This window comes from Arachis duranensis, chromosome 6 (assembly GCF_000817695.3).
Source record: "Arachis duranensis cultivar V14167 chromosome 6, aradu.V14167.gnm2.J7QH, whole genome shotgun sequence".
In the NCBI taxonomy this organism is placed as follows: domain Eukaryota; kingdom Viridiplantae; phylum Streptophyta; class Magnoliopsida; order Fabales; family Fabaceae; genus Arachis; species Arachis duranensis.
Window position 1 is genome coordinate 12,432,734 of NC_029777.3, and position 21,974 is coordinate 12,454,707.

The 21,974-nt window shown below is 34.9% G+C and overlaps 2 protein-coding genes across 3 annotated transcripts; both read left to right on the forward strand.

Moving 5' to 3' along the window:
- Nucleotides 1-5,092: 5,092 nt before the first annotated feature.
- Nucleotides 5,093-9,232, forward strand: LOC107492875 (E3 ubiquitin-protein ligase SINAT2). The gene is made up of 4 exons (XM_016113928.3): nucleotides 5,093-5,254; nucleotides 6,718-7,054; nucleotides 7,617-8,003; nucleotides 8,773-9,232. Exons 2-4 carry the CDS (start codon nucleotides 6,833-6,835, stop codon nucleotides 9,091-9,093), a joined length of 930 nt encoding a protein of 309 aa, XP_015969414.1. The 5' UTR covers nucleotides 5,093-5,254; nucleotides 6,718-6,832; the 3' UTR covers nucleotides 9,094-9,232.
- Nucleotides 9,233-19,187: 9,955 nt separating this feature from the next.
- On the forward strand, nucleotides 19,188-21,974 carry LOC107492874 (probable protein kinase At2g41970). Of its 2 annotated transcripts, XM_016113927.3 has the most exons (8): nucleotides 19,188-19,409; nucleotides 19,543-19,714; nucleotides 20,190-20,443; nucleotides 20,531-20,657; nucleotides 20,813-21,086; nucleotides 21,239-21,371; nucleotides 21,491-21,577; nucleotides 21,692-21,974. In XM_016113927.3, exons 2-8 carry the CDS (start codon nucleotides 19,615-19,617, stop codon nucleotides 21,812-21,814), a joined length of 1,098 nt encoding a protein of 365 aa, XP_015969413.1. In that variant the 5' UTR covers nucleotides 19,188-19,409; nucleotides 19,543-19,614; the 3' UTR covers nucleotides 21,815-21,974. The 2 variants fall into 2 exon arrangements, with proteins under 2 accessions (XP_015969413.1, XP_020982213.1); XM_021126554.2 differs by lacking the exons at nucleotides 19,188-19,409; nucleotides 19,543-19,714 and having other exon boundaries at nucleotides 20,370-20,443; nucleotides 20,548-20,657.

The following is a 21,974-nucleotide window of genomic DNA, read 5'->3' on the forward strand; positions in this document are numbered from 1 at the left end:
TATTATTCTCTTATAATTGAATATTTAGCTTGCTATTCTTGTCCAGAACAGTAAACATAAACATTGAATTACTCTCGAAACAGTTATTTTATCATTATTCAATATTTGTAATTTACTGTCCCGTGGCATTGATGTCATGAAATGAAAGTATTGATGATTGAATTGGTCCCAAATGATAAAGGCATGAATATGCTAAAGCCTGTGCCATTTTGTTCGCTAACATTGGCAAATTGTTAGGACCACCCCCTTCTCTGTGGGGCAGCCCAGAACAGAAGAGGAGCACTCACTCTTTTCTTTCTTTCTACCAAAGCATCACCATGATCAACACAAAAGTAGTAATAATAATTTCACAATTGAATTAGTTCATCAACTTTTGACAATTTCATGGTTTGAATTTGAATTTGGAGGTCATCAATCATAATCAATTCATAGTATTCGATATTTTTTTTTTAACTATAACTATATTATGTAGTACACTAGTACTGGTAAAATTATTGCTGAGAAGAGAACAATTAAACTACTAATGCAATTAATTAACGTGGGGAAATTCGTTAAAGACAAAAGTAGTAGAAGTAAATATCTCTTACTCAAGCAATGACATTAGTAGTTAGCAGTTACCGTTTACTAACCTCCGTACGAGGCTAAAAGCAACAAAGCTTTAAGTCAACGGACACCCAAAGACAAAGAGTATCCAAAGAAAAATATTGTATCCATTTATAAAATTAAGTGTAGAACTTATCTTATATTTTGAAAAAATTTAAGTTTAAGTTAGAAGAAATATTATCAAAATATAAATTCTATACTTACTTTTACAAATTAAACGATAATTTAATTAATATAATATTTTAATTATGACTCAATTTATATATTATTTAAATATAATTAGTCGTTTTATATTGTATAACTATTTATTACTTTTAACTTTGAAAAAATTTAAATTTTAACTTCTATACCACTTTAAAAAGTTATATTTTATATTAATTTTTTTAAGAGATATTCTCCACGTTCAAACAATTTTAGGTCACACATTTTTTTGTTTTTCTTATTCTTCTTCTTCTTCTCCAGTGCTTCATATTCTTCTTCTCACGCTCGTTTACGCATGGAACGTCTTCTTCTTCGCCTTCTTCTTTGCATTCCTCCTCCTCCTCATTCTCCTCCTTCTTTTTTGCGTTCTTTTTCTTCACATGTTTTCTTTTTATCGTCATTTTTTGTTGTTGTTGCTGTGTATTCTGTTATATTTTTCTCCTTCTCTCCCTGGTGAAGAAGCAGTAGGAGGTGAGGAGGAAGAATCTTGAATTGTGTAGAACATAAATGAACCGAACATGTTATTATGGTGAAATAATTGTATAGTACTAAATGAATGGAATACTATCCATTATATAAATTTAAATTCGAACAGCTTTCTGTATAATGAACCGAACACGTACTCATGGTGAAACAATTATATAGTATTGAGTGAACGAAATATAATCTATTATATAAAATCAAATTCAAATAACTTTCTGCATAATGAACCGAACACGTACTCATGGTGAAACAATTATATAGTACTAATTGAATAAAACACAATCCATTATATAAAATCAAATTCAAAACACCTCTGTCTACAATTTAGATATTATCAATTCAATTCAGATTCAGACCTGCGTCCATTCAATTCAATTTAGCAATTGTATTATATTCAATTCAATTAAAAAAAATAATATTGTGTTGTTGGTGATGACGATAACGAAAGAGAAGAAGAAGAAAAAGAGAAGGAGGAGGGGGAGAAGCAGAAAAGAATCTGCGTGCACAAAGAAGGAGGAGGAGGAAGAGAAAGAGGAGGAGGAGGTATACGTGAATTTGAAAGAAGAAGAAGATGACGTATGTGTGTATTTGAAAGAAGAAGAAGCGTAAGGGAGAAGAAGAAGAAGCGAGTGTAATAAACGCTCTTGTAATGAGAGTGGTTTTGTTGCTGTTGAACCTACTTGGATAAAACTTGGATAGAAAAATATTTGAATGTGTAGTATAAGCCTTTTTTTTTTTAAAAACACAATTTTTTATTTTTTTAATATTTTATTTAAATTCAAATAAAATATTTTTTATTGGCATTTATATTTTAAAGATAATAACTTATTGAAATAATAAATTGAATTAAGTTGATTTGGGATGAGCTAGAGTGGATTTGGAACTTCCAATAAAGGAGAGAGCTGTTCCAGTGGGAGTTAGACCTTCTGAGTCAGCTACATGAGACTCTGAGGCCTGTCAAGATAGTAAATAATAGAGAGGATAGGGTTGTGTGAAAATTTGGTAGACTTGGTATATTTTCGACTAACTCCTTTGTGCAGGTGCTACAAGAAGGAATGCTTTCAGAGGATGTCACGAGCTACAGCTTCACGAAGACCATATGGAAATGTCTGGTTCTGCTAAGAGTATAGCTGTTTGCTTGGTTTGTCCTGGTAGACAGGGTGAATACTAGGGAACGGCTGAGTCGGTTCGGGATTATTAGCCAGGACGATACGAGTTGTATTTTATGCACTAAGGATGTTGAGCAGGTCGTTCACTTGTTTCTTAGTTGTGAATTTGCTTGGCAAGTGTGGAGTACTTGGGCATCTGTATTTGGCCGGCTCTGGTCTTTTTCGAGGGTGATGAAGGACCATTTTCTAAGTTGGACAGATGAGCCGCATGGAAAAGAGGCTCAAAAGCAGCGTATGAGGTGCTTCTGTGCGATCATCTGGCACATCTGGTTGGAGAGGAATATGAGGATATTTCAGAATCAAACCAAAAGCGTAGAAGATATTAGCCACGTAACCATGCTCAGTTGCAACAAGTGGAGTGGTGCCCTGTTCTAGTGTTGTTGATGGCTATGCCGGAGATAACACGTGGATCTCCTTTCTTTTGGTTGTTGGTATCTTTTAGAGTTACTTTTCTTTTTGTGTTGTTTGACGCTTATTGCTCTACCTAGTGTGTTGAGCTCTTTGGTATTCAAAAAAAAAAATATATTGTACAATAATAAATCAAATCAAGTTATTGATAAACCCCAATTTGACGGTTTATCTTGCATTGAATTTAGAGTATTTTGATAACCTTTTGCCACATTTAACCTATGAATTAGCATGGTTTTGTTACCTCTCCCATATTTATGCTTAAGTGTAAAAACATGCTTTTTAAGCCTTATTTTGATGAATTCTAATTCTCCTTTAATTTCATAAGATGCCTTGATATGGTTGCTAGTAATCTCAGGATTGAAATAGGCTAGTCATGGATCAAAGGAGCAAGGAAGGAAGCATACAAGTGGAGAGAAGCATAAAAAGTCAAAGAAGCAAAGTCAGCCAAGCACGCGCACGCGCACAAGGCGCTCGCGCGTACATTACAGAATCGACCAGGGACGCGCACGCGTACGGTGCGTGCACGCGCCGGTGACAGCACATGACTTCATTAATGCAACACGTGCCTGGCGATTTGAGAGGGTTTCTGAACCCATTTTTGGCGCCAATTGCTGATAGGAAGGAATAAAAGGATCAAGGATTGAAGGGGGAGGCAATTATTGAATCTAGGGAATCATATAGCATAATTAGGATTAGTTTTAGAGAGAGAAGCTCTCACTTCTCTCTAGAATTAGGATTAGGTTTAGGTTAATCTCTCTTCTTAGATCTAGGTTTAATTCATGCTTTGATTCACTTTTCATCTATCAATTCTTAATCTTCTCCTCTTCCTCTTTCTAGTATGTACTTTAATAATTGTAATCCTTCATTTTGTTTTGGATAGATTGTTGTCCCTTTGTTTCTTTCAATAATGCAATTTGAGGTAATTCATGATAATTGTGATTTCCTTGATTGTTGTTGTTAATTCTTTGCAATAATTGTTGTTAGATTCTATTCTTGTTATCAATTTACTATGCTTTCTTTTTATGCCTTCCAAGTGTTTGATGAAATGCTTGGTTGGATTTTAGTGTAGGTTTTGTTCCTCTTGGCCTAGGTAGAGTAATTAGTGACTCTTGATGTTATCTAATTCCCTTGTTGATTGATAATTAGAAGTTGCTAATTGATTTGAATGCCTCTAAAGCTAGTCTTTTCCTTAGGAGTTGATTAGGACTTGAGGAATCAAATTGATTCATCCACTTGACTTTTCTCCATGGTTAGAGGATTAACTAAGTGGTAGCCATGAACAATTTTCATCACAATTGAGGAGGATAACTAGGATAGGACTTCTAATTCTCATAACTTGCCAAGAGCCTTTTATAGTTGTTAGTTTACTTTCATTGCCATTTACTTTTCATGCTTCTTATCCAAAACCCCAAAATAACTCAAAACCAATAACAAGACACTTTATTGTAATTCCTAGGGAGAACGACCCGAAGTTCAATACTTCGGTTTATAAATTTAGGGGTTTGTTTTAGTGACAAACAACTTTTTGTATGAAAGGATTATTGTTTGGTTTAGAAACTATACTTTACAACGAGATTTCATTAGTGAAATTCTAAACCGTCAAAAAATCCAATCATCAGTTGTACATCGAATCAACCTACATAAAAATATTCAGATAAAAACTTATAACAAAAATTAATATAAGACATTTCTACCCTATTTTCTCGGCTAATTTTTTTATATGAGATTGATATATGAGTTATGTTGAGTTATGGAGTATTGGAGAGATATACACGATTATGACAGCTTTTAATTTTTTGTTTTAGTGGGAAAAAATCAGATTCAGAATTTTTTGTCAGTACACAAATCGGACCCAAAATTTACACAAATCAAACCCAAAATTTTTTGTTAGTACACAAATCGAACCCATAATTTTCAGTACCTCAAATCGAACGGTTCGATTTGTCTTACAAAATTTTCATACCCTAATAAAATACCATATACCTTCTTAACTCTGATATACACCATCCCTCCCTCCCTATTAAAATTAAGAAGTTCTATTTTCTCACTTTACATGGTATTGGCATAAACAAAAGGGCAACGTGATGGGTTTTTAAACGTCGCGTGCGGGAAGGGGCAGCGGCCCCACCGTGGTTGTCCATTGTCAGTAACTCAGTATACCGTATCGCTCGGGGACGAGAAGACATCACGCACATCAAAATATCAAATATTTTTTTATTATTTATTTTGGAGTAAATAATTAAAAGAAAACACGGAGAGCAGATAACAAGGAAATCGTAGTAAGCAGTAGTAAGTAGCAACCGATACCAACAACGGAACCCTTTTTTTTCTTCTTCAATCTCCATGGACACCAACACCACCCATCTCCGCAACTTCCGGAGCTCGCGGTACGATACTCTTTCTTCGTCTCTACTTTCATCTCCATCTATTATTCAATTCTCGCTTTCTGTCATCTTTCTCCCTTTATTTTATTTTTCAAAATCAAATTTTCTGTTTTTCGCTTTGTTCTCTTCTCCTCTCATGCTTCATGCCTTTGATTTTCAATGCTACATTTCGTCTTTTACTTCTTTGTCTCTCTTCTGCCTTCTTTATTTTTTTTATTATTACTGCGCTTTGTTTCTATATATCGGGGCATTGGTTGGTTTTGGATAATCCCGGTGAGGTTTTGTATGCTTGCATTATAAATTGCATGTGATGATGTTTTAGATGCTAGTTCTGGTTTGAGAGGTTAAATTTGAACTCTTTGTCCTTCTTTGAGTTCTTTCAATTTGGATTCAGTAGGAAAAGGTAGTGTTCCGGTATAGCCTTATCTGCTTGCTTTAATTTCTTGCTTTTCTTTTCTTTTCTATAATTTTCTCTGATATGTTTGATGGATAACTCAAGTGGAGGAAGATTTCAGACTTGGTCATTGTTGATCCCTTGCATAAGTAAATAACTCAGTTTTGTATGAAATTAAAGGCTTAATGAAGAAACTACAGTAGGATTTCTTTGCTCCTATGTTAATGTGTTAGAAACTGAAGCACCGGAATGAGAGTCAATCATAGTGAATATTGAGAGATGTTTTGTTGGGAAATTCGTGTCTTGATATTGATCCGCGTTTGGATTTTCTCAGATCTGCTGTAAAATGAGTTCCTTCTGGGATGCAATGAAGCTCTTGCTCTGGCTGTGTTACTTCTTGTTCTGTTCTCTTACCTTGTGCTGAAACAGTTTGAAAATTTTGAATAGCAATTTAACAATGTCGTCCTAGTTTAGGAATTGGAACATTGTTATTTGTTAACAAATTTATGTTCTACTTGTCCCTTGAGAAGGGTGTAGCAACAAGTGAAGTTCGCATATGGAATGGTATATGAGGATATCATCCGCTTGATAATTATGCAAACAAAGATTTTTATTTTTTTGCTATGCTTTAATGAATATTAATATGGACTTCATTTAAATTTTTTAGGATGCGAAGTTTTCTACCTGCTTAGTATTTTGTGCATGCTTCGATACTGTGAGCTTCAGTCTGAATATTGTAGTTTGGAGTAACCATGTTGAATGATCCAGTTTCAGTCATATTTTCTTTCCGTAACTCCATCATTCTTTTAGTCTACTGATAAAGACTTAATATTTACATGATAAGAGTGGTGTTGACACTTGTTTAATCAAGTTTGAAGTTACTCTAGTTACTGTTGCATTAGAGCAGTACAAAATCTCTAGAACGCCATCGGTGTTTGGTGTTTCTGATTCTTTGTTTAGAAAATACACATGGTAGGTTTCACCTACATTTTGAACTAAAGAATATTAAAATTTGAATGTAAAAGCATTTAATATCTATGTATTTACCGTTGACAATTTTATTGTTTAACAGATATAGCACGCAATAAAGAGCGAAAGGAAGAAAAAACTAAACAGAAGATATTGGAGTATAGTGGAGTTCTAGCTCCTAGTCATTTAGAACGAAATACTGTAGATCTGAGCCTGCAATGGCTCCTGGAGGCAGTATTTTCAAAGAAGTTCTTGAATCTCACCTGATGTCTTCAGATTATGAAACAGGCAAAGCTAAATATGAGTCGAAGACTAGTAGTACAGTTATGAAATCTTGTGTTGGGTTGAATGGAAAGAATGGACTTAGTTCAAAGAATGGCGTGTATGACTTACTTGAGTGCCCTGTTTGCAAGAATCTGATGTACCCTCCAATTCACCAGGTGCAGTTCCTGCAAACTTTTACCTTTTTCTTCCCTTCCTTTTAGTAAGTAAAACCCTTTTCTTATAACGCACGATGCATTAATGAAACAATGTCATCTTGATAGTGCCATTGTAATCCTTTATCTCCATATCAAATATATGATGCACCATGCTTGGTGTTGAATGAAAGAGATGTAGCAGGATTAACAAATTCAATAGCTGGAATCCTTGGTATTGCTCGAGTTCATCATATTATCTATTCATTTTTCATAGAACTTGCTCCACATTTTCTTGTTCCATCTGCGAGTTCTAGGCAACAACAAAAAGATAAAATCAACTACATGTGTTGCTAGTTTAGTTTTCCTTGTTGGATCTCCCAAAAGAGGCTGTTTTCCTGACCATGTTTCATTGGGCTGCAGACTCTATTTTGAGAATATAGTTAACAATTAGATTATCATAGATGATCAATAGAACCTATTGTGAAAACTCTTTAATCGTAATGTTCACATCATATCTTTATGGTAAATTTATCCACACTTATAAATTATAATATCTCGTTTATGACTGCATTGTGCGTTTCAGTGTCCAAATGGCCATACATTATGTTCCAATTGTAAGATTGAAGTCCATAATCTTTGCCCAACCTGTCACCATGATCTCGAGAACATAAGGTGTTTGGCACTGGAGAAAGTTGCAGAATCGTTGGAGCTTCCTTGCAGATATCAGAGTCTAGGTTGTCATGATATATTCCCATACTACACAAAGCTCAAACACGAGCAAAATTGCAGACTCCGTCCATTCAGTTGTCCCTATGCTGGAGCCGAGTGCTCTGTGATGGGTGACATCCCAAGTCTAGTTTCCCATCTCAAGGATGATCACAAGGTAGACATGCACAATGGATGCACCTTCAATCATCGATATGTCAAAGCAAATCCACATGAAGTTGAAAATGCCACATGGATGCTAACTGTAAGTCACTTAATAAACAAAAATATATGCCTTTGCTTGATGGTTTGATTTATTGCATGCAACTATTTTTTATTATTTAATTGGTAGCTTCTCAAATCACATCTTCAATTATGTAGCGTTGATTATGTGTGCACATGGCCATGGTTGTTTCTGTTTGAAACAAGAAATATGCTTGTGCACTAAGTTTATTTCTCTGCAAGTGATGTTGGGAATTTTTTTAGTCCTTTTTTATTAGAAGTAGCCCGCATAGTATTGCATCATGGGTCACATGATTAACACGTTAACGTAGGCATGTGGTATTGTTAATTTGATTGCACACTAGAATATTTCTTTAAGGCCTAAACTAATATAAAGGTTTAACCTTTGTCTAAATTGTTGATCATCATAAATCTTATCATGACATCCTAATACAGCTCTTCTGTACTCTCCCAATATTATTAAAACAATAAAATCATTAATATACAAGCATACTTTTGTACTTATATCGACATTAATATACAATAATATTTGCATGCCTACCTTTAAATGCGTGATTTAAGAACATTTTAAAATTATTTATTTCTATTTATAATAATATTTAGAAGTTATATTATGAATAAGAGGAGTTGTAAATTTTTTGGGTTACACATTGAATATATTCCAAGAGCACAAAACTATTCCTCTTAATATTCAATACATTTACGATGCCTATAGTATTATACCAACATGGCTTCACAAACATTCCTCCTAGAAAAACTCCCAGTCACATGATGAAGTTTCTTGTTGGCAGGTTTTCAATAGTTTTGGAAGGTATTTTTGCTTGCACTTTGAGGCATTCCAGCTCGGGACAGCTCCGGTATATATGGCCTTTCTTCGGTTCATGGGTGATGACAACGAAGCCAAGAAATTCAGCTACAGCCTGGAAGTCGGCGCGAGTGGACGCAAACTTATATGGCAAGGAATTCCAAGGAGCATTCGCGACAGTCATAGGAAAGTTAGAGATAGTCAAGATGGACTAATAATTCCGAGGAGCTTGGCTCTTTATTTCTCTGGTGGGGATGGAAAAGAGTTGAAGTTGAGGATCACTGGTCGTATATGGAAAGAAGATTGAGATTTGAGAGATGTAAATATACTATTATTAGGGATATGCCACAAGTGATTATTGTTGTATAGAGCCTGTAACGATTTCTTCCATGATTTTTGCTCATTGCCAGAGAATGAAGGAGGAACTACTAGTGTCCTTAACCGTATCTCCATAGATTCTCTTTACTTAATTTACTTTTTCAATGAATTTTTTTCAAGTTGGAATTGAAATTCACAGGGAAAATTACACTGTCTACAAATTTTTATTTGTTTGATACATTAATCTACCCAAAAAGTTGAGGTAAATAATCAATGAAATGAATCTAGTTTAATAGAGGACATGAATAATAATAATAATAATAATAATAATAATAATAAATAAATAAATAAATAAATAAATAAATAACTATAGAAAGAAGGGACAAAAATATACCTAAAAGTTCATATGCTAGATCCGACAACACTTCAATAATTTAATGAGTCATGCGTGCACAGTATTTATACACTCTGGCGGACACATTCACCCTTCCAGCCATCGGCGTGTGGCGTCGTTAAATGATTGAAGTGTAGTCGTGTCTAGCATGTCGTGTCCAGCGTGTAAACGTTCAGGTGTATTTTTGTCCCTTCTCCCTAAAAAGAATAAACATGAAAATAATGTGTCCGTCGGAGTATATAAATACTATGCACGCATGACTCATTAAATGATTGAAGTGTAGTTGTGTCCAGCGTGTGAACTTACAGATGTATTTTTGTCCCTTCTTCCATAACTATATTAGGTATATGTTAACATTAGTCACGAGTATAAAATATATGTTGGAATATAAATATACATTAAAAATAAATTGAATAGATGTAATTTATACATAAATAGTTAAATAAATTGATGGCTGATTTTAGTGTACAAATAATATTTTTAATAAATAAATGATGTTTGACGGTTATCAGTGACTAAGAGAATGTGGGTTGAATCTTAGCCCCTTTTTTGCTGAGTGTCACTTTCTGCCTTTTAGAATAACTCCAGGAGATATTTCTGCTTTTTGTCTCGTCACTAGTCAAGAGACATTTTCTTTTTGTCTCGTAACTGGTGAGGAGATATTTTTCAATTTTGTCTCCTACGCAACAGAAACAGTAATGGAGTAGAAGAGAAAGAGAGAATCACACCAAGATGTATCCTGGTTTAGCTGCTAAGTGCAATGCAGCCTATGTCCAGTCTCCATCACAATAATGACGGAATTTTACTAAACTCAAACTAATTACAGACACCAATTCTTCCCTAGGAACTACCCTTCCTATCCGGGACAAGTCCAGAATCTATCATCAATCCTAAACTTGACTTGGTCACCTACCAAGCTTTCAACTACTAAGTGCTAACCCAAGTTGCAAGGGAATTCCCACAGAATCATGATACACAACATATATATTTACAAAGGACCTCTAAGACATCTATGACTTTTTCTTTAATTTTGTATCTTCTGCCTTTTTCCTCTCATTGGCTTTTTCTTACAAACCTCACTCTGTTTGCCTTTTTCACCATGAGACTTAGACAGACAAAACTAAAAAAAAGAAAACAAAATGTAACACATTGAAGGAGAAGAACTTCTGTTAGCTTAGGGTAGCTATGAGAACTCTGTGCTTACTCTCCTTGTTTCAACCCTTGGCGGTTCACCCTTATTATAGAAGGAGAAGCTTTCAAGGTTGAAACCGGTTCAACCAAGCCACTTTCTTCTTCTTCAATACCAAGTCCGGTTCAGACAAAGAGAAGAGAGAGGAAAAATCGGAAGCAAATCAACATGCATGTACCTCTCTCTCATCCCTTCTCATCAAGCTTCATCAATCTGAGTCTTCCATCTTGACTTTGTCCCCAAGAAAGAATTTTGACCCTTGATAAACTCTTAATTCTTGACAGCTCCATCTGTTCCATTTTTGCTTTTTCCTCCAGGTAGCTACAGTAGCTACCTTCTGTGGTGGATGAACAAAAGTGGAAACGAGTTTTACCTCAGAGATCTTCTTCTTTGACCGAATCGGATTGCTTCTACTTTAGGTATGGAGATCTTGAAACTTCTTCTCCACATCTTGCCTTTAGTGAAAAAAATCTCAGCCACTCCATACTGTAGATCTTCTTTTTGCAAGGGCCATCATCACCTTAGCCGCTTGCTTCTTCCTAGCCTCTTTGTAATTCTTACTGATAGCTTCTTCCATCTTCATCTCTGATGGAAGTGACAATCTGAAAACAAGAGAGAGAAGAGAGAGAAGAGAGAGAAGAGAAAAGGAAACACTAGAAACAATAAATGCAATTAAACCAAATTAAATCCCACTTCCATTCCCCTATGCATAGTAACGTGTGAGACAATAAAAGCAATCAAATTAATTTGAACTTTCTCTTTCCTGTTACCAATACAATTAAACCGATTGAATTAACTTTGAATTCCATTCCAAAGGGGAAGTGGGTAACCGTGGAAAGCATGCACCATTTCCTTTCTCTTTTCTTTAATTTCGGACCAACTATTTTGTCCTGTTTTTTTTTTCTGTTTAATTCCTCTCCCTTTTGTCATCAATGGGGGACCTGCAAAATAGATGAAAAACAGCATGCCAATAGTGCAGAATATTTAATTAGAAAACCAAAACACAGGAGTTAAAGAAGTTTAGTACAGTCATCCAACAATTCATAAAACACTAAATCGAAAGAGTAATAAAATAGACAGAGTTCAAAGTAATAACCAGCAAAGAACACATCAGTCAAGCATCAGAGAGATTTATATCCGAGCCGAGTTGATCATCTTCTTCATCCGACTGGGCCATGTCTTTTTCTAAGCTCCTAATAAGCAGGTTGATCCTCTCATTGCACTTGGTCCAGGCCTTTTCGTTTTCATTTGCTTGTTTCCTGGCCTCCTTGTAAGACTTGACCATCAGATTCGACATGTGAGAGAATTTCCCTTTTTATATTATCTTTCATGGATTCAGGAACTCCACATCCCTTTATAGTAGAAACCCTGTTCTCTACAGGCTCATTGATCAAATCAACATTAGAGTATTCAAATATTCCATAGGGCAAATTAGCTTTCTTATCACTGCGAACACAATCCCACATGTGTCGCACCATGAGATATGCAAAAGAGATAAATGCAGAGTTGAGAATAGCAAAAAGCACAAGAGTGTCACAAATCGTAATCCTTCGATAGGAGCCACTTTGAGGCATGATAACATGGTTGATGATGCGATGAAGTAGAGCTCTTACAGGGCCTAGAGCTTTGTGAATGAGATTAGTTCCTTCAAGTGCAGAAAAGTTTTCACAAACACGGGTAAGAGCCACTTAAAGGATAATCCCAACATGATTGTCCCATTTTTCTGACATGTAAGCCTAGATGCCTTCGTCTACATACCCCAAGGCTGCGTTCACAGTCTCTCTGTTCAAGGTAAGATGCACTGTTTTGACATAGGAGTGTAGAGCACCATCATGATACATCATGTTCGCATAGAACTCACGAACCAGGTTAGGGTAAACCGGTTTGCGAATCTTAAAGAGTGGAGTCCATTTGAGTTTGTCAAAGAGTGTACTAAAATCAATACCCTTTTCAAACAGATTCTCCAGATTCACAACATATGAGGCACACAAATGGTGGTTCACTAAAACTTGAGAATGGAATTCAAATGCTGCACAGGATATGAATCGAGCAGGATTAAAATGAGAATGATTTTTACCAAACTTATTTTTAAAGTCTAGTGAGTCCAAGTTTGGTGGCTCTCGAGTGTTCTGGAGGATGTAGCGCTTCGAACGCTGAGAGGGAGCAGTTCGGCCAGAAGGATGGGGTGTTGAGCGCCATGGAGGCGAAGGTGGTGGTGAAGACTAAGACGCTTCTTCTTCCTCGGGCATTGGCCCCTTTTCCTTTGCATCTTTCTTGCGTGAAGAGGTTCTTGGATGAATCACTTTCTTTCTCATTGAACTGGTTGAGTAAGACGATGGTGATGAGGATGAAGGATAGTGTATATGGATATGGGTGTGTGTTTGAGGAGCAGAGGAGGATGGAGGTTTTTTGACAAAGGAGGTTGGGTTGTTTCTTCTAGTGGCCAACTTCTTTCTCATGATGAAAAGGATGAAGTAGAGAGTGAGAAGATGAAGAGATGGCCGAAGGGGTTGGAATGTGGAGAGGTTACAACCGCATTAAATGTTAAGTGGAGAGAAAATTATTTAAAATAATGAGCATTTAATGGAATGGTTATCAATCAAGGAAATTTTAAAATTAAAATAAGTAACTGAAAGATCTTTTCCTTGAAACGTGGGAGAGAATAAGGGAAAAGATTTTGATTTGACATGAACTCCCCCTATAAAAATATGATGTGATAACCTCCCAAAAAAAATTATTTTAATGAAAATATGAAAAGAAATAAAAACGGGCCAGAATCATGGAGTGGGTCCAAAAGAGTTTAGTCGGGCTCAAGTTTAATGACGCCAAGGTTTAGTCTCCCCCTGCTTCATGGCTTATTTCTCACATACCCAAATTTTTCTCCTCCCTTCCTACGAGACAAAAACAAACAGAATCATTAAAATCACAATTTTTCAACAGAACTCAAATCTAACATTCCCAAACTGTTCCTTAATGAACAGAACCTATCTTCACACAAAGGTTTAGTGAATATGTTAGCCAGTTGCTTTTCGGATTTCATAAATTGAATATCAATAGTACCTTTTTGCACATGTTCTCTAATGATATGATATCTAACTTCAATGTGCTTAGTTCTAGAGTGCAGAACAGGATTTTTAGAAATGTTTATTGCACTCATATTATCACAAAATAAAGGTATACTATTGATCTTCAATTTATAATCCTCTAATTGAGTTTTTAACTAAATTAATTGAGAACAACAAGCAGCTTCACCTATGGATAGTGCAACAGTGGCTTGTTTCTTGCTTGACCACAAGTTGAGTGAGCTTCCAAGGAAGCAACACATTCCAAATGTACTTCTTCTATCCACTCGATCACCCGCATAATCTGCATCACAAAACTCTACTGCACAAAACTCATCAGATTTAGGATACCATAAGCCAAAATCACATGTTCACTTAATGTATCTAATGATTCTCTTAACAGTTGAAAGATGGGATTCTTTTGGGTGAGATTGAAACCTTGAACATATACCCACACTTTGAACAATATCCGGTCTAGAGGATGTAAGATACATGAGTAAGCCTCTCATTCCTCTATACCATGTTTCATTCACATATTTGCCATTTTCATCCTTATAAAGTTTAGTGTTTGGATACATAGATGTTCCCATTGGTTTGAAATTTTCAAAGCCAAATTTTTTGACTAATTCTTTTGCATATTTACCTTGGTGAATAAAAATACCACTAGGAGTTTGTTTAATTTGAAGACCAAGAAAAAAGGTTAATTCACCCATCAAACTCATTTCAAACTCACTAGTCATAAGTTTTCCAAACTCTTCACACAAGGTTTCATTGGCCGAACCGAGCACAATATCATCCACATAAACTTGAACAAGAAGAATATCATCATTAGATACTTTTATAAATAAAGTTGTATCGATGGTTCTCCTTTGAAATTGATTTTCCAACAAGAAGGCACTAAGCCTTTCATACCAAACTCTTGGAGCTTGCCTAAGGTCATAAAGAGCCTTTGAGAGTTTAAGAACGTGATTTGGAAATTCTTTACTTTCAAAACCAGAGGATTAAGCCACAAATACTTCTCTATCTATAAAGCCATTAAGGAAAACACACTTAACATCCATTTGGAACATCTTAAAACCCTTATGGGCAGCATAGGCATGAAGCAACCTAATTGCTTCCATTCTAGCTACCGGGGCAAATGACTCATCAAAATCAATTCCTTTCTCTTGATCGTGACCTTGGGCCACTAATCTAGCCTTGTTACGAACAACACTACCATCCTCACCCAATTTATTTTTAAAGATCCACTTTATACCGGTTAACTTCTTATTATTCGGATTTGGTACAAGTGTCCAAACCTCATTCTTTTCAAATTGAGCTAGCTCTTCTTTCATGACTTTGACCCATGAGGGGTCACCAAGAGCTTGCTTCATGTTGAGAGGCTCCAATTGGGACAATAAAACAATATTGCTTTGATCAACTTGCTTCTTGCTTGAGGATCTTGTAGTTATGCCTTGAGATGGGTAACCAATGATGAAATCATGAGGGTAGCCTTTCAGAAACTTCCATTCTCTTGGCCTTTGAGGTAAGGTTCTGTCTTAATGAGGTTTAGTAGACTGTTTTGTTCTGGATTCTCCAGCTGGTTCAGGAGACAAAACTGAAATGTCTCTTCCATTCCGATGAGACATTTCTGGACGGACAGGTTCATCACTTGGGACAGTTTTGGGATTTTCTTGGCTTAGTTGATGGTACATATCAGCTTCACTTCCTGCATCATCATCTAAAGAGGTACTGAAAATTGAGTTAGTATCACAAAAAGATACGTGTATGGATTCTTCTATGGTTCTATGTTCCTTGAGATAAATCTTAAATGCTTTGCTAGTGGTGGAGTATCCAACAAACATTCTTTCATAGGATTTTGGATCAAATTTTTCAAGATTTTCTTTATTGTTAAGTACAAAGCATTTGCATCCAAAAACATGAAAATACTAAGATTAAGTGGGGTTCCTTTCCAAAGCTCATATGGAGTTTTCTTTAAGTCTTTTCGAATGATGGTTCTATTCAAAATATAGCAAGCTGTATTTACAGCTTCAGCCCACAAAAATTTTGGTACATTATTTTCACAAAGTATTGCCCTAGTCATTTCTTGAAGGCTTCTATTTCTTCTTTCAACTATCCCATTTTGTTGAGGAGTTATAGGACATGAGAAGTTATGTGCAATACCAAAATCATTACAGAATTTTTCAAAATCTTGATTTTCAAATTCTTTACCATGATCACTTCTCAAGTGGTCTATTTTCAAATCCTTTTCATTTTGAATCTTTTTACAAAGGGTGGAAAAAGTTTAGAAAGCATCATTCTTATGAGCTAGGAAGAGAACCCAACCAAATCTAGAGTTGTCATCCACCACCACCAAACCATAATGTTTACCTCCTAAACTTTGAATTCTTGTTGGACCAAAGAGATCAATATGCAAAATTTCTAATGGCCTCTTAGTGAAAATTCCATCTTTTGGTTTAAAAGAAGATTTTACTTGTTTTCCTAGTTGACAAGCATCACAAGTAATATTCTTATCAAATTTAATGTTGGGAATTCCTCTCACCAAGTTTTTCTTAACAAGCTTAGAAATTTGGTACATGCTTGCATGACCCAATTTCTTATGCCAAAGCCATTTTTCAGATTCAAGAGGTGTAAAACATGTTACTTTTTTATCTTCTAGGTCCTCTAGAGTTAATCCATATATATTATTGTACCTTTTAGTTTCAAACAAGATTTTCCCAGGTTTTTTACAAATAACTAAACAGTCCAATTTTCTAAAGATAACCTCATAACCAAGATCACATAATTGGTTAATGCTTAGTAGGTTGTGTTTCAAACCATCAACAAGTAAAACATCATTTATGAAAGAAGAGAAACTGTTACCAACTTTACCCATGGCCACTATTTTTCCTTTTTCCATTATCACCGAAAGTGACAAAACCCCCATCATATTCATCAAGCTTGATGAAGAATGTTGCCTTTCCGGTCATATGCCTAGAGCATCCACTATCCATATACCACATGTTATCTTTTCGCTTGGATGCTAGGCAAACCTACAAAATAAGCTCAAGTGACCTTAGGTATCCAAATCTTTTTGGATCCTTTAACGTCAAATCATCTTCTTTGTCCCAAGACATTATAATTACAGACAATTTTACAAACTTTATTTCCAATCATTCTTTTACTAAAGAAACACTGAATAGAAAAATGACCATTTCGATTGCAAAATCTGCAAAATCTATGAGTTGCTGTTTTCACAAAGCTTGTTGGGTTTTGAAACCTTACATCATTTGAAGATGATGCCATGTTGGTAAAAGAAGGTTTTTCAACAAATTTTGCAATTTTATGAAACCCCAGATTATCTTTATCATAAAAAGGTTTTTGACTAGTCAATAGTTGGTTTAAATTTTCAGAATTTTGTGCAAAGTTGGCTAAGTCTTCTTTAAGTCTTTTTATCTCTTTATACAGCCACTCATTTTCTTCAAACTAGTTCAGATTTGCAATCATAGAATGATGGTATTCACATCTTTTAAGTTTAGCTTTTAACCACTTATTTTTCTCAACAAGATCAACAGCAGTTTCTGCTTCCCTTAATTTATCTTTGAGAAAATCATTTTCAACTTTCAGTATTGAAATTTGAGACTCAAGATCTTGGTTTTCACTTAGAAAATATTTGATTTTTTCAGAAAGATGATCAATCATGAGATGAAGGTCTTCAGTGTCAGGGTTATGAAATACTACCTGTTTCTCTAATCTGTTTCTGAACCTCTGGATGATGAATCTAGTGATAACTCTTCTGAAAATAATTTTGTTTTGTTTACTAAGAAATTCAAAAAAATCGTAAAGTTGAAGGAACGGAACAAGAGAAGCAGCTCAATGAAGACAAAGAAGGATCTCAGCAAAGTAGTTTGTTACAACTGTAAAGAGGGTGGACACTTCAAATCTAATTGTCCTAAACTGAAGAAGGAAGAGAAGCCGAAAAAGAAAAGAAGAAAGGACTCATGGCTTCTTGGGAAGACTTGAAAAACGACTTTGATGAAAATGATGAATCTGAAACCAAAAGAGAGAAGAGAGAGACAAGAAAAGGAAACACTAGAAGCAATGAATGCAATTAAACCAAATTAAATCCCACTTCCATTCCTCTATGCATAGTAACTTGTGAGACAATAAAAATAATTAAATAATCAAATCAATTTGAACTTTCTCTTTCCTGTTACCAATGTAATTAAACCCATTGAATTAACTTTGAATTCCTTGAATTAACTTTGAATTCCATTCCAAAGGGGAAGTTGGTAACCGTGGAAAGCATGCACCATTTCCTTTCTCTTTTCTTTAATTTCGGACCAACCATTTTGTTGGATCAAAAGAAAATAGTTTTGGGCTTCTCATTAGTTCGTTGGCCCAATTAACATTTTGTGATGCAACAAACAATTCAGCCCAATGTTTAGAACATTTTTGTACCAAAGGCTGAATGTTTCCTCAACATATTGGACCATAATATTTTTTAGCCCAATAAACAAAATCTGCACACAAAACAGAAATTATTAAACAATTAATTTTGAAGTCAAAATCAAATTAATAATTTTTAATTAATATTTTTAACAATGTTTGATCATCACAATAATTTGAAGTTTTCAAACTCAACAATGTTTTTTTAAAAAAAGGATATTATTAATACTTAGCTTGTAAAAGATATTTAATAAAACCAAAGAGGTTGAATTAGTAATTATATTCATTAAGTAGATACAAATGAAGGTGTCAAAACTCAAAACTCAAAAGTAAGCACCACCTTCATGTAAATGAGGCCTAACATTTTCTTTGGAAATTTGTATTTCTTAAGCCGAAATTGATTTAATTTGGGTCTATTTAACAAAATGTAATCTTAGTCGAACACCACGAAAAAATGATAATGGCCAAGCTTAGATATCCCTCTGCATTGTTAAATTCTGAGTTATACCAATAGTGCAAAAAGGAAAAAAAAAAATAGTGTTATATTATTTGACTCTACTTTTAATCTATACATCAGATAGCACTACCATACGCCCTATCATATATTCATATTGCTTGGTATTGCTTGATATTACACTTCACTTGTATTTTTTCTCACATGATGTTTGATAATCCACCAAAAAGTTGGTTTAAGAAAAATAATTGCCCAAATTATTCATAAATATAGATAAATAGAGCTCATAAATCCATGAGTCAAAGTTAAAAAGAAATACGAGTTTGCTTAATTAATGAATTGAACTTGAGGTTTGTTATATTTAACTTACTATTTCAATATAGCTAGCTTTATATACAAAATATACAACATTAGAGTATTTTAAGGTGAAAAAGTTTAACAATCCTTAGCATGGTGGGTTGTGTATATGGTGTAAATAAGAAATGAAATAGCAAAGCATAAAAATAGAAAGGGAGCGAAGGGCATGCATGATGCATCTTCATAACCGTTTTTCCCGCAATAAACAATAACCGCCCTTCCCTGATCCCTTTTGTTACCAAAACCACAACAACAATTGACAGTTAACACCCATTCTTATGCATCATCAATCAGCCTCACCCTCAGCCTCACATTATTTTTCTTTTTTATTATTTTCTCTAATAATTATTAACATAATTGCCTCTCCCTCTTCTTCCTCCTCCTCCCCCTCCTCCTCCACCTCCATTTTCATTAGGCACAGGTTACAACCTAATCACCTCATCAACCTCATCTCATTTCTTTTTATAACTGCTTCATTCATCTACAAAATTTTAAAATTTTAGATTCGATTCATGTATACATGAACATTATCATATTGTATTCTATATTTTCAGGTGATTCAACTGGATATCATTTACTGAATGGCTTGTTAAGCCTGCAGCAGCTTGGAATACTTTTAAACAAGTATGTTGTGCTGTGGAGGTGCAGAGGAGGAGAGCAGTGGCCCGCCTGCCAACCAAGCCACCACTGCACCGCCTCGAGGGGGAAACACATACGGTGGAGGAGGTAACATTTCTTCCATTATGTTATGATTTTAAATTGTGGTTGCGTTAACACAATTTGTGCATAAATATATGCATTGTTTTACATATTTTCAATGTGTAGTTTATATTTCAACATATATTCTATACAGATAGCTAATTTGGTAGCTGATTTTTTATGTCCGTGTAACATAAGTGATTTTTCACCTCTATTACATTAACAATGTAATTGATTCATTCACAGTTGCTGTCCTTGTTTAGACCTTGGAGCATCTAATGCTCTAATGTTGCTTTTGTGAAAATGAGGAACATATCTAAGCTAAATTGTATCAAATTCAATCTCTTATGAAATAGAGAGAAAGCTGACATATGTAATCCCTCAAATACTATCAAGAAGAGCTTGTATATATTTTATATACAATATTTGAATCGGTTCAATATTATGTTTGATCTCCAAGGTTATGGAATAACAAATTTGCAACAATCTTATTCGAAAACAGGCAATGACAGAGGAGAGCCAAGGGGCAATGCTGCCAAGACTGGTGCTCCACAGAAAGTGCTGCCAATTGAGATTCCATCTATGCCATTGGATGAGTTAAATAGGTTAACAGGAAACTTTGGTTCCAAGTCTTTCATTGGAGAAGGTTCCTATGGACGGGTTTACTATGCAAAATTGGATGATGGAACAGATGCTGCAATCAAGAAGCTGGATACCAGTTCTTCAACAGAATCTGACACTGATTTCACAGCTCAGGTAAGATTGTAATGTCCATTGATGCAATGTTTTGGCTCCTATATTAGTGTTGTGTTACAATGCCTTATGTCACATTGGATCATGCAGTTATCAGTTGTTTCAAGACTGAAGCATGATAATTTTGTGGAGATGATTGGATACTGTCTAGAGGCAAATAACAAAATCTTGATTTATCAATATGCAAGTCTTGGTTCTTTGCATGACATATTACACGGTAAGCCTAATTATATAACGTTTTCTATTGATGAAATAGTATTTTTTTGAACCTCTTTTATTCAAAATGGATGGAGCAGAGGTTACAAGAACAAAACTCAAAAGAAAAGAAAAGAAACTTATGCTATGCTTTTGTTATTTTCTTTGTTGTTATAGGAAGGAAGGGTGTACAAGGGGCTGAACCAGGTCCAGTTTTAAGCTGGAATCAGAGAGCGAAAATCGCGTTTGGTGCGGCAAAAGGACTTGAGTATCTTCATGAGAAGTGTCAGCCTTCTATAGTTCACCGTGATGTTAGATCCAGCAATGTACTACTCTTCAATGACTATGACGCCAAGATTGCAGATTTCAGCTTGACAAACCAGTCTTCTGACACCGCGGCTCGCCTACATTCAACAAGAGTGTTGGGAACATTTGGCTATCATGCTCCAGAGTATGCCTTCAATTATAATCTAAATCCCTCTGCAAAATATATAACTTTTCACATTCTTTTGGGATTTCTTGTAGCCCAAGCTTTAGCATCCCATGCAAAGCAAACAATATAAATGTTAACTAATTTCATGGTTTTGTTTTTCTTAATGATAGGTATGCAATGACTGGACAGATAACACAGAAGAGTGATGTTTACAGTTTCGGAGTCGTGCTTTTAGAGCTCTTAACAGGAAGAAAGCCAGTAGATCACACAATGCCCAAAGGGCAACAAAGTCTTGTAACTTGGGTATGCATGCAAATTTAAGGATTAAATTACCTTGTGTTATTGTTCCATATATATTGTATATTCTTGAGCTAATATAATTTTTCTTTAAAATTTTGGAAAATTAAAAAAAAAAAATTCAGGCAACTCCAAGGTTGAGTGAGGACAAAGTGAAACAATGTGTGGATCCTAAGCTAAACGATGACTATCCCCCAAAGGCAGTTGCTAAGGTTTGTTCCTTTAGTTTTTAGTCTTTCTCTTAAGTTCATATAGATTCATAATGTCCAAAATATTTCATATAACTGCATTTGAGACTAAGTCATTATTTATGTGGATATATGTAGTTGGCAGCGGTTGCAGCACTTTGTGTTCAGTATGAAGCAGATTTCAGGCCAAACATGACTATTGTAGTCAAAGCTCTCCAGCCACTTCTGAATTCAAAACCTGGTCCTGAAGCAAATGCTTGATAATTACAATTACCAAGAGTGACCATTTTTTCTTCTTTTTTGCAATTTGTGACTCTAAATTATTTCTAATCTCGTTTTCATTGTTCTAGTAGAGATTGTATTAATCTATGAAAAATTGCAAATGATGATTTTTAGTCTGCTTCTACATATATCCAGATAT